General features: G+C 39.5%; 1 protein-coding gene across 15 annotated transcripts in view; it reads right to left on the bottom strand.

The window, feature by feature from the left end:
* Positions 1 to 11,767: 11,767 nt before the first annotated feature.
* Positions 11,768 to 12,283, bottom strand: part of impact (impact RWD domain protein) — a 69,381-nt gene continuing 68,865 nt past the window's right edge. For 14 of the 15 annotated variants that reach the window (XM_017353118.2, XM_073936454.1, XM_073936459.1 and 11 more), the window contains one exon: positions 11,768 to 12,024. In XM_017353118.2, coding sequence (XP_017208607.1) covers positions 11,965 to 12,024 — 60 coding nt within the window. In that variant the 3' untranslated portion in view covers positions 11,768 to 11,964. 15 annotated transcript variants of the gene reach the window in all.

The following is a 12,283-nucleotide window of genomic DNA, read 5'->3' as shown; positions in this document are numbered from 1 at the left end:
ACATTCTAATGCTGCGTTTACACAAGGCGCAGATGAAGTGTCAAGTGCGAGTGATTTACATGTAAAGTTAATGCAAAGACGCTATAATAGACATCCTGCGGTGCAATACACACGATTGAGGCAGCACGTTAATGCACGTTTCATGCAAATTGCCCAAGTTCAAAAATCTAAACTTCAGTGGACATTTGTGCCGCGTTAACCAATCAGGAGCTTTCTCTTGTAGGGGCGTGCTTATGACATGGCGCCTGTTGTTTGTGTCCCATGGGGGAAATCCTCCAGCCAACACCAGACAACAGTTGTCTAAACTGGGCTTAGCTCAGTCGGAAGCATCACTAAAAGCTTCAATTATTAAGGTATAGTTTTTGGAGGAGTTTATGAACTCACAGAGCTGGGTGCACCAAATGAATCTACTCTGTATTTCAGCCTTCCTAAAGCACCTAAACACAGCCATTCTCTCAATAAAATCCATGTTAGCCATTTAGCAACGAAGCTAGAGTTACCGTGCAGACAGAAGCCCTGCCCATGCGAAACTCCGTGTCTATTGCTCTATTTACGCACGATTTATCCGCGTGAACGGCGTCTGGTGTGAACACAGCACTAGAGCAAGTCGCATGCTTTTTCTGTTAGTATTTTTTACTGATTGTTGTACCTTTTTTTTAATAACAGATGTAACAGAGTTGACAAGGATGTAGCCCCGGACACAAAAATTATTTGTTTTTAAAACCAGAAATTACAAATAATTGGAGAGGGGTCTGGCTGCAGACTCGGTGCAGTGCAATCTGAGCCGCATCGAATGGTTTTAATGCGCTCACCTAACCCCACCCCTAATCCTACCCATCACAGTGACGTCACTCGCTCCATTGAGTGCATTGAGTCTGACATTGCATCGCTGAGTGATGCAATCTCAGCTTGCATCATCAAGGCCGCATCCAGATACTATTGAATAATTCAGAAAATAGACAATTTAAACAAATGCTTATTTAATGTAGTAAACAAATAGACTTAAGTTTTATGATAATGTAAAGATGAATGTAGGATTCAGGATGTGAAGAGAGTCAGAAATCGATATAGTGGGAGTCTTTAAGTTATATTCACAAGGCAAAATGTGCACATACAAACATTATTTTAAGAAATAACTTCATATTAATTGTGTTGTTATATAAAAATGTCACTAAAGTTTTGATTTTTTTGAAAAACAACTCAAGTTCATCACAAAACGTTCCCGCAGTTCAAGAATCCCCCACAAGAGCGGCTTTAAAATGTGAAACAAATGTGCACATCATACAAATGAATGTCATTCCTGCAAGAACTCAATGCCTAATCTGATGTAGACAACCACTTGTTTGTCTTTTAAACTCTACTAACCTCATTAAAGGGATGTCTGACTTACAGCAGGCTTACACTACACAATATTTGTTGTCTGTAATGATAGTTACTGTGTCAGATGGTGATTGATAAATTCTTGTCATGTCGTGGTCTAGAAGCACGCCACAAAACATGTACACATCATTCTTGACATGCATGATGACACTTCCAGAAACAAACAACACAGAGGAAACAAACACAAGTATTGTTGCCATAGCGCCACAAACCTTCCCTCCATTGCGAAATTCCACCAATAGCTATTTTTCTCCTTTCACCATGTGTGGAGGGGCTTTTTGTGTTTTTATTGGTCAACATATGAAATAAACATATGACAAGCCATTTTGACACTTTATCTATAACCCGTGCTAGTATCTATTTTCATGTTACTAGTACTTATTCTTCAGATGTTAGTACTTCTTAGATAATTGCTCTTATTTGTTAGGTAGGAGCGCTTATTTTTTAGATACTAGCGCTTATTTGTTTGATACTAGCACTTATTCATTAGATACTAGCGCTCATTCAATAGATACTAGCCCTTATTTGTTATAGTAGAGCTTATTCGTTAGATAGTATCACTTATTTGTAAAATAGTACCGCTTATTTGTTAGATACTATCACTTATTCGATAGATACTAGCGCTTATTCGTTAGATACTAGCACTTATTCGTTAGATAGTAGCACTTATTCGTTAGATACTAGCACTTATTCGTTAGACACTAGCGCTTATTCGTTAGATACTAGCACTTGTTCGTTAGATACTAGCACTTATTCGTTAGATACTAGCGCTTATTCGTTAGATACTAGCACTTATTCGTTAGATACTAGCACTTATTCGTTAGATACTAGCACTTATTCATTAGATACTAGCACTTATTTGTTATAGTAGCGCTAATTCGTTAGATAGTATCACTTATTCGTAAGATAGTACCGCTTATTTGTTAGATACTATCACTTATTTGTTAGATACTAGCACTAATTCAATAGATACTAGCCCTTATTTGTTATAGTAGCGCTTATTCGTTAGATAATAGCACTTATTCGTTAGATACTAGCACTTATTCGTTAGATACTAGCACTTATTCATTAGATACTAGCGCTCATTCAATAGATACTAGCCCTTATTTGTTATAGTAGCGCTTATTCGTTAGATAGTATCACTTATTTGTAAAATAGTACCGCTTATTTGTTAGATACTATTACTTATTCGTTAGATACTAGCGCTTATTCGTTAGATACTAGCACTTATTCATTAGATACTAGCACTTATTCATTAGATACTAGCACTTATTTGTTATAGTAGCGCTAATTCGTTAGATAGTATCACTTATTCGTAAGATAGTACCGCTTATTTGTTAGATACTATCACTTATTTGTTAGATACTAGCACTAATTCAATAGATACTAGCCCTTATTTGTTATAGTAGCGCTTATTCGTTAGATAGTATCACTTATTAGTAAGATAGTACCGCTTATTTGTTAGATACTATCACTTATTCGTTAGATACTAGCCCTTATTCGTTAGATGCTACCGGTAATTCATTAGATATTACCGCTTATTCGTTAGATAGTAGCACTTATTTGTTAGATACTATCACTTATTCATTAGATACTAGCACTTATTTGTTATAGTAGCGCTAATTCGTTAGATAGTATCACTTATTCGTAAGATAGTACCGCTTATTTGTTAGATACTATCACTTATTTGTTAGATACTAGCACTAATTCAATAGATACTAGCCCTTATTTGTTATAGTAGCGCTTATTCGTTAGATAATAGCACTTATTCGTTAGATACTAGCACTTATTCGTTAGATACTAGCACTTATTCGTTAGATACTAGCACTTATTCATTAGATACTAGCGCTCATTCAATAGATACTAGCCCTTATTTGTTATAGTAGCGCTTATTCGTTAGATAGTATCACTTATTAGTAAGATAGTACCGCTTATTTGTTAGATACTATCACTTATTCGTTAGATACTAGCCCTTATTCGTTAGATGCTACCGGTTATTCATTAGATATTACCGCTTATTCGTTAGATAGTAGCACTTATTTGTTAGATACTATCACTTATTTGTTAGATACTAGCGCTTATTCATTAGATAGTAGTGCCTATTCGTTAGATAGTAGCGCTTATTCATTAGATACTAGCGTTTATTCATTTTTCACAAAAAACTACAATTTTACTAAAAAATTACAAAACAAATTATTAAATTACTACAAAATTACTAATACTTTCCTTCTTAGACTTTACAGACCTGAAACGTGCCTACAGCACTTCTTCATTGTTGCTCTTATAGTTGTGTAAATTGCTTCCTTGTCCTCATTTGTAAGTCGCTTTTTATATAAAAGCGTCTGCTAAATGACTAAATGTAAATGTAGATAGTAGCACTTATTCGTTAGATACTAGCACTTACTCTTTAGATACTAGCACTCATTCATTAGATAGTAGGCCTACGGCTTATTCGTTAGATAGTACCACTTTTTTATTAGATAGTAGCGCTTGTTAGTGAAATAGTATAGCTTATTTGTTAGATACAAGCACTTATTTGTTAGATAGTATCGCTTATTTTTTAGATACTAGAGCTTATTTGTTAGATACTAGCGCTTATTTGTTAGACAGTAACTCTTATTTATTAGATACTAGCGCTTATTCGTTAGATAGTATCGCTTATTTGTAAGATATGAGTGCATATTTGTTAGATACTATTGCTTATTCGTTAGATAGTAGCGCTTATTCGTTAGTAGCGCTTATTAGATACTAACGCTTATTTGTTAGATAGTAGTGCCTATTCGTTAGATACTAATGCTTATTTATTGAATACTAGTGTTTATTTGTTAGATAGTAGAGCTTATTCGTTAGATACTAGCGCTTATTCATTAGATAGTAGTACTTATTTGTTAGATTGTTACATTCATTAGATACTAAGTCTTATTTGTTAGATAATAGAGCTTATTCGTTATATAGTTGCAATTATTCATTAGATATTAGCGTTTATTCATTAAATAGGTAAGCTTGTTCATTTATTAGTTAGATACTAGCGCTTATTCGTTAGATAGTAGCACTCATTCATTAGATAGTAACGCTTGTTAGATACTAGCTCTTACTCATTAGGTACTAGCGCTTATTCATTAGATACTCACGCTTATTCTTTAGACACTACCGCTTATTCGTTAGACACTAGCGCTTTTTCGTTAGATAGTACCACTTATTCGCTAGATAGTAGCGCTTAATCATAAAATAGTATCGCTTATTCGTTAGACAGTAACTCTTATTCATTAGATACTAGCGCTTATTCGTTAGATAGTAGCGCTTATTCGTTAGATATTACTGCTTATTCATTAGATAGTAGTGCTTATTTGTTAGATACTGGTGCTTATTCGTTAGACACTATTGCTTATTCGTTAGACACTATTGCTTATTCGTTAGACACTAGCACTTATTCGTTAGACACTAGCACTTATTCGTTAGACACTAGCACTTATTCGTTAGACACTACCGCTTATCCGTTAGAAACTTATAAACTTATTCATTAGATACTAGTAATTATTAGATGCTAGCACTTATTCGTTAGATGCTAGCGCTTATTCATTAGATAGTAATTATAAAAGAGACCAGTGTCTAATAAATAAATACTAGTACTAATAAATAACTACTAGTATCTAATGAATTGGAACCAGTATCTACTTAATAAATACTAGTATCTAATGAATAAGCACTAGCATCTATTTAATAGGTACTAGTGTCTAATACGTAAGCACTAGTATATTTTTAAAAAGCACTAGCACCACACAGTAGCATGAAAATAGATACTAGTACAGGTTATAGATTAAATGCCAACTACTTGCCATACTACGAAACATGCTAGTCTTTCTGTCAGGATGTTGTGAAGTGTCCAAGATGTCAGTTGTTATACTAAGACTTACTAAGATAGTTAAGCCTTTAAATGTCCCTTTAAGCTGAATACTAGTCTCTTGAAGAATTTCTTGTATGAGTTATTAAAACTATTATGTTTAGAAATGTACTCTTGGAAATTGGGGGGAAATATTCAGCGGGGCTAATAATTCTGACTTCAACTGTATATAAAAATAGCTTCTCTTTTTGTGGTCCAGATATCATTGATTAACCCACAAGCTTTCTCTTGTGTCAGTGTGCATTGCTGAAAGCGTTAAAGCCTTGATAGTCTTGTTTCGGTTTGATGTCACTAATGAGCGAGGATTTCAGACATTAAAGCGTTTGGATTTACGGAGTAGAGGCAGGTGCCAGGAGAAGATAACGCGGGAAAGCGGCTAAGTGGCTTTTTTAGCAGTCAACTTCTTTGTTGTATTATTCTTGCTGCGGAAGAAGTATTGCGCAAAAAGGCCCAGAGCAAAAGCTACAACTCCTTTCCATGGGGATCTGCTGTCTCTCTCTCTCTCACCTTGCACAGAAGTAGCAGAGACTCTTACGAAACAAGCTTTCGGGCTGCACCTCTCTGATGTTTGATCTCCAGAGATGAAGAGCCCTGACCCTTATTTGAGCAAACAACAACAGCGGCCGTCTTCCAGAGCCACTTCAGACCATAAAACAACATGAATTACCATTCCGCTCTGGTCGTCTTGTTCCTCAAGGCCTCCACGGAGGACGGCTAATGTGCTGATTTGATTTCTCCCGCGATTAATATTATTCATCGAAACTGTTGTCAGCCAATGTACAAGAGGGGAAGCGTTTCTTATCCGCCATGTAAATTAGCCACTTTCATGCTATGCTAATGGCGTTCACTCTCTTGGTGGCCGTGTTTAGAGGGATATTATGTGGTCAAGTCGAGTTGTGAAAGTTCAATATTGAATTAGTTCCCACAGACGGCTGCAACAAATGTGACGATTAGCATCGGACTTAGGCTACTTGTTAAATATCAAAATAAAAGCATGGCATTTTGTGTTATAAAAGTCATTGGTAGTCAAGATTAGCTTGGGTTCTTGGTATAAGTACTAGATCTAGGCTAGTTTTTAACAGCAGATGGCGCTCTAGGATAGATTTTCATTGCACACGGCACTCTAGGCTAGTTTTTAGTCACAGGCGGCGCTCTAGGCTAGTTTTTTTTTACAGCAGGCGGTGCTCTAGGCTAGTTTTTTAACTGCAGACAATGCTCTAGTCTAGTTTCTGACTGCAGATAGTGCTCCAGGATAGTTTTAACAGCAGACGACACTCTAGGCTAGTTTTCTAAGAGCAGATGGTGCTCTAATGGCAATTTTTAAAAGCGTATGATGCAATAACAGTAATTTTTTTAAAGCAGATGGCCCTCTAGGCTACTTTCTAGCAGCAGACGGCGCTGTAGGCTAGTTTTTAGCAGCAGACGGCGCTGTAGGCTAGTGTTTAACAGCAGATGGCGCTCTAGGCTAGTATTTAACAGCAGACGGCGCTCTGGCCTAGTATTTAACAGCAAACGACGCTCTAGGCTAGTCTTTAATAGCAGTTGGCGCTCTAGGCTAGTGTTTAACAGCAGATGACGCTCTAGGCTAGCGTTTTAACCGCAGACAATGCTCTAGACTACTTTCTGACTGCAGATGGTGCTCTAGGATAGTCTTTACCAGCAAACAGCTTTCTAGGCTAGTGTTTAATAGCAGATGGCGCTCTAGGCTAGTGTTTAATAGCAGATGGCGCTCTAGGCTAGTGTTTAATGGCTCTCTAGGCCAGTGTTTAACAGCAGACGGCGATGTAGGCTAGTGTTTAACAGCAGATGGCGCTCTAGGCTAGTATTTAACAGCAGACGGCACTCTGGGCTAGTATTTAACAGCAAACGACGCTCTAGGCTAGTCTTTAATAACAGTTGGCGCTCTAGGCTATTGTTTAACAGCAGATAGCGCTCTTGGCTAGTGTGTGGTAGCAGACGGCACTCTAGGCAAGTGTTTAAAAGTAGACGGCGCTCTAGGCTAGTCTTCCATAGCAGACGGCGCTCTAGGCTAGTGTTTAACAGCAGATGGCGCTCTAGGCTAGTGTTTAATGGCTCTCTAAGCCAGTGTTTAACAGCAGACGGCGATGTAGGCTAGTGTTTAACAGCAGGTGGTGCTCTAGGCTAGTTTTTACCAGCAGATGGTGCTCTAGACTAGTTTATAGTAGCAGATGGCGCTCTAGGATAGTTTATAATAGCAGATGCCGCTCTAGGCTAGTTTTTAAATCGCTGACGGCACTTCAGGCTAGTTTTTAATTACAGATGGTGCTCTAGACTAGCTTGAAACATCAGGTGGTGCTCTAGGCTAGTTTTTAACACCAGATGGTGTTCTAAGCTAGTTTCTAACTGCAGATGTTGTGCTAACAGAAATTTTTAACAGCAGACGGCGCTCTAGGCTAGTTTTTTAAATCTCAGACGGCACTCTAGGCTAGTTTTATCAGCAGATGGTGCACTAGGCTAGTTTTTAACAGCAGATGGTGCTCTAGGCTAGTTTTTAACACTAGATGGAGCTCTAGGCTAGTTTTAACAGCAGATGGCACTCTAGACAGCACTACCAGTGAGTTAGATATGAAGGCAACAGATAACCTCTCTTATGACACACAAGCTAGCGATGATTCAGAGGTAGTCATTGCATCTCATTTCATCATACTTTTTTCAAGGGTCAAGGGGATGATGTGGGTGTAGAGGTGTAAAGCAGAATCAGGTTTAGGCCAAAAATCATGTCGAAGATTAAAACACAGCGCGCCGTCTAAAAACATTTCCAAGTGTTTGCACCAGAGATTCCTCAGCACACAGTCTTACTAATCCCCGCACGTCACAACAAAACTTTCCTCCATTAAATTGGCAATTAGCAAGTCACAAACTGAGTTTTGGCAATTTCAAACAATAATGGCAAAGAACAGCGTGGGATTGTCTTGATTTATTGCGGATGTACTTCAAGCCAAATACAGTGAGATTCTTCACACTAACTTGTCTCTTTGGCCCGAAATAAAAGACGTAGAGTTGTCAAATTTTGCCTTAGCCAATCCAAAAAACACAAGATTAATGCACAGCATGACTTTATCTTACGCACTCTACACAAAACAGCCTGATTCCTTGCCAAAAAAAATGTTGTAAGCAATGAGAGAAAACAGTTTGCTGCCAAGAGTCTGTGTGACGAAATATAAAAGACATCCATTAGGCAGGGCAAAGATGACATGCCAAACAGGCCCCGAGCAAGTTCTGCATGCACCGCAGATTTATCCCCACACCTAGACAACATGTCACCGCAAAAGCCCACCAAAGCATTTAGCCATGAGCCCCATGAGTCAAACCAAGCAATTGAATCTGAAAGAGTGTGCGCCGACAGTCAAAAAGGTGCGTTAATATTCATTGAAAGGAAATAGTGGGATGCTGAAAGAAAGAGAGAGGTAGGCATGAAAGAATAGTCCAGAGCAAAGGGAATAGATGCATGCGGAGATGATGAAAGTGAGAAGAATACGACTCGGAGGAAAGAGGCCAGAATGTCAAAGACCCAAAGGTATTTAAGAGGGAAGACGGGAACGATATGTGCGCGTGCCTTCGAGAAAGGTAGGAAGTCAAAAAGCACTCGAACGTCTTTTCTAGATGACTCATTTCTCCAGGCTGAGGTCTACAGGTTTAAAAGCATTCGGGGACGCAAAAAAAAAAAAAAAAAAGCGCACACACAAACCAACTCGTTGCTTTCCGAGACACGGCGCCGAACCGTCACGCAATGTGTCTCCAATTCCTGCATGGTTTTCCTGAGGCTCTCCCGTGACCTAGCATCTGCTTATTAGGACGCTGACCGCCAAAACGTTCAAGTTATTCTCACTTGAGCTCATTAAGGGAGAATTAGCATGCTAGTCATAGCGTGGAAGTCTCAGCAGGTGGGGACAGACTTTGGCCATGGAAAGTTTGACTCGTGAACTAACCAGTGGGTATACTCAAATGACTATAACACGTCGTTCATCTCAGTACTTTAAAAGGAACGCTCCACTTCTGTTTTGAAAATAATCTCATTTTATATATTCTCTACCCTGCTGAAAAATCCAGCTTAAACCAGCCTAGGATGGGTGGCTGGTTTTAGCTGGTCGACCAGCCTGGTTTTAGAGGGGTTTTGGCCACTTCCAGGCTGGTTTTCAGCCATTTCCAGTCTGGTTTTAGCTGGACAGGCTGGGAAATGACCAGCCAAAACCAGCTATGTCCAGCTTAAACCAGGATGGTCCAGCTGGTTTTAGAGGGTTTTAGCTGGTCACTTTCCAGCCTGACTAGCTAAGACCAGGCTGGAAATGGCTGGAAACCAGCCTGGAAGTGGCCAAAACCCCTCTAAAACCAGGCTGGTCGACCAGCTAAAACCAGCCACCCATCCTAGGCTGGTTTAGGCTAGATTTTACAGCAGGGTAAAGTTAAACTGTTGAGTTTGACCTTTTTTGACTACATTCAGCCGATCTCTGGGTCTGGCGGGAGGAGTTTTAGCTTAGCTTAGCATAGTTCATTGTATCCGATTACACGGTTAGCATCTTGCTCAAAAATGGCCAAAATTGGGACTTTTTAGGTCGACATGGCTAGGAACTATACTCTAATTGTGGCATAATAATTAAGGAACTATTTTGAGGCGCTGCATAATTTATATTTGCTTGTTCATTATGCCAGAATAAGAGTATAGTTCCTAGTCTAGCCTAACAGGCGTAGAAAATAGCAACTTTTCATTTTCCATTGGTGTCAATACCCGATGTAACTACAAAAGAGACAAGCTTTAAATAGGAAAAGTATTTAATCTTTGTAGTCATTTTTGATCGAGATGCTAGCAGTGTAATCTGATGCTCTCTAGGCTAGTTTTAACAGCATATGGTGCTCTTGGCTTGTTTTTAACAGAAGAGGGTGCTCTAGGCTAGGTTTTAACAGTAGATGGTGCTCTAGGCTAATTTTTAACACCAAATGGCGCTGTAGGCTAGTTTTGAACAGCAGATGGCGCTGTAGGCTAGTTTTTAACAGCAGGTGGTGCCCTAGGCTAGTTTTAAACAGCAGATGGCGCTGTAGGCTAGTTTTTAACATCAGGTAGTGCCCTAGGCTAGTTTTTAACAGCAGATGGTGCTCTAGGCTTGTTTTTTTGACCAGATGGCGATCTAGCCTAGATTTTAACACTAGATGGTGCTCTAGGCTAGTTTTAAACAGCAGATGGCGCTCTAGGTTAGTTTTTAACAGTAGATGGCGCTCTAGGCTAGGTTTTAACAGCAGATGGTTCTCTAGGCTAGTTTTTAGGACCAGATGGCGACCTAGCCTAGTTTTTAACACTAGATGGAGCTCTAGGCTAGTTTTTATCAGCATATGGGGCTCTTGACTAATTTTTAACACCAGATGGCTTTCTAGGCTAGTTTTTATTAGCAGATAGTGCTCTAGGCTAGTGTTTAGATGGTATACGGGGTGGGAGAGGGGAGTTATAGCGATTCTAAATGCCCACACCATTTTGGGCCGCCCAGAGTTTCTATTAGGGGGCCCCCAAAGCCAACATCCCCCACTCTTAACTTTTGCCCGCGACACCTACTTTCACCTAAGGTCTCCATAATCCTGGACCAGGCCGTATCCTGAGCAAATTCTGTGGTGGTCATGGCGGAGCGGAGAGTGTGAATCCTGAAAGACTCCAGTCTCCGCATTGATCCCGGATAGCCAACCTAAACACCCGCCAGTGACCTTTTCACACCTGCATCTTCTCCACAATGGACGTCCAGCGTTCTCCAGTCTCCAGAGCCTAGACTGCAGCTCTGCACAAGAAGTTTGGCCGGAGTAGAAATGGTTGCGCCCAACTGAGCTTGTTCCTTCTCAAGGTTTCTTCACTTTGGTCAACTGGTGAAGTTTGATCCTCCACTGTCGCCACTGGCTTGCTTGGTTTAGGACTTGTGGAGCTGCCGGTAATGGCTTTGCTCTTCGGTGTTTGGACTCTCACTCTAAGTAAACCACAATGAACTGAGCTTAACTCTGAACTGACACAGTTTCAGTTTACTGGAACTTCCATGATTAGCTGCTTTGACACAATCTACAGTGTAGGAGCGCTAGAGAAATGAAGATGGATTGAATACTTTTACGTAAGATTTTTCAGTACTTTTCCATATTGTCATGCACTGTTTAAAAAAGGTTAACAATGAGTGAAAGCGTAATATCGTAGAGCGAGTGGGGATTAAATGTATGAATATACAGTAATAGACGTTTGACAATCAAAGCGTGAGAACGACTTCGGGTCAGTTTTGTGTGGACATTTGCGGTAAAACCCTTCTTAGACACTCGTGCTGGCGTGACGCTTCTACTAAACCTGAAATTGCTTTTGTCAGGCTTTATTAAATTATGCTATTAAAGCCTCATTAAACTGGAGGAGGGGTCAAAGGTCGCTGATGAATGTCAGGGGTATTTTATTACCTGCTTCGCATCCGTTTGTCCTTGCGACTCCTCAGGAAAGCCTCATTTGCGAATCAATTTGTAATTCATAAAAATCTTTATTCATAAGACAAAGCACTTAGTGTGACATCAAGTGTAGCAACAGAGCATTAAACTCGATTGCGCGCAGGAGCTGTTTGTGTTGTGACTCTCAAGTTGTTTAAGCCTCCTATTAAAAGAAGTCTCGGTTGATTTCATTCGTCAGAATCCGGTCTATATCTAGTCCAAGTAGACTTTTACTTTGTCTTCTTGCTCTTGGGTTTTTTGCTCTTCCCTCCTGCTTTGGATGTTTCCTCCTGAAAGGGAAAATAAAACATGTTTTTAGAGTCCAATATGAGAGGCTTAAAGAAATAGCATGAGACACTCGATACACACACACACTGCCTTCTCCCCCTCCAATGCGCTAATCTTAGATTGTTTTTCAATGTAAACAAGTGCTTGACTTGTGTTTTTTGAAGCACCACATTTCTACACACTGTGTCAGGTTAAAAAATCTGTCATTTCAACATGCAGAGCTGCTCATTACTGTTAGTTCCATAGCAGTGGATGAATCAG

This window comes from Danio rerio, chromosome 22 (assembly GCF_049306965.1).
Source record: "Danio rerio strain Tuebingen ecotype United States chromosome 22, GRCz12tu, whole genome shotgun sequence".
NCBI lineage: Eukaryota > Metazoa > Chordata > Actinopteri > Cypriniformes > Danionidae > Danio > Danio rerio.
This window is presented reverse-complemented; position numbering and strand designations above follow the sequence as displayed.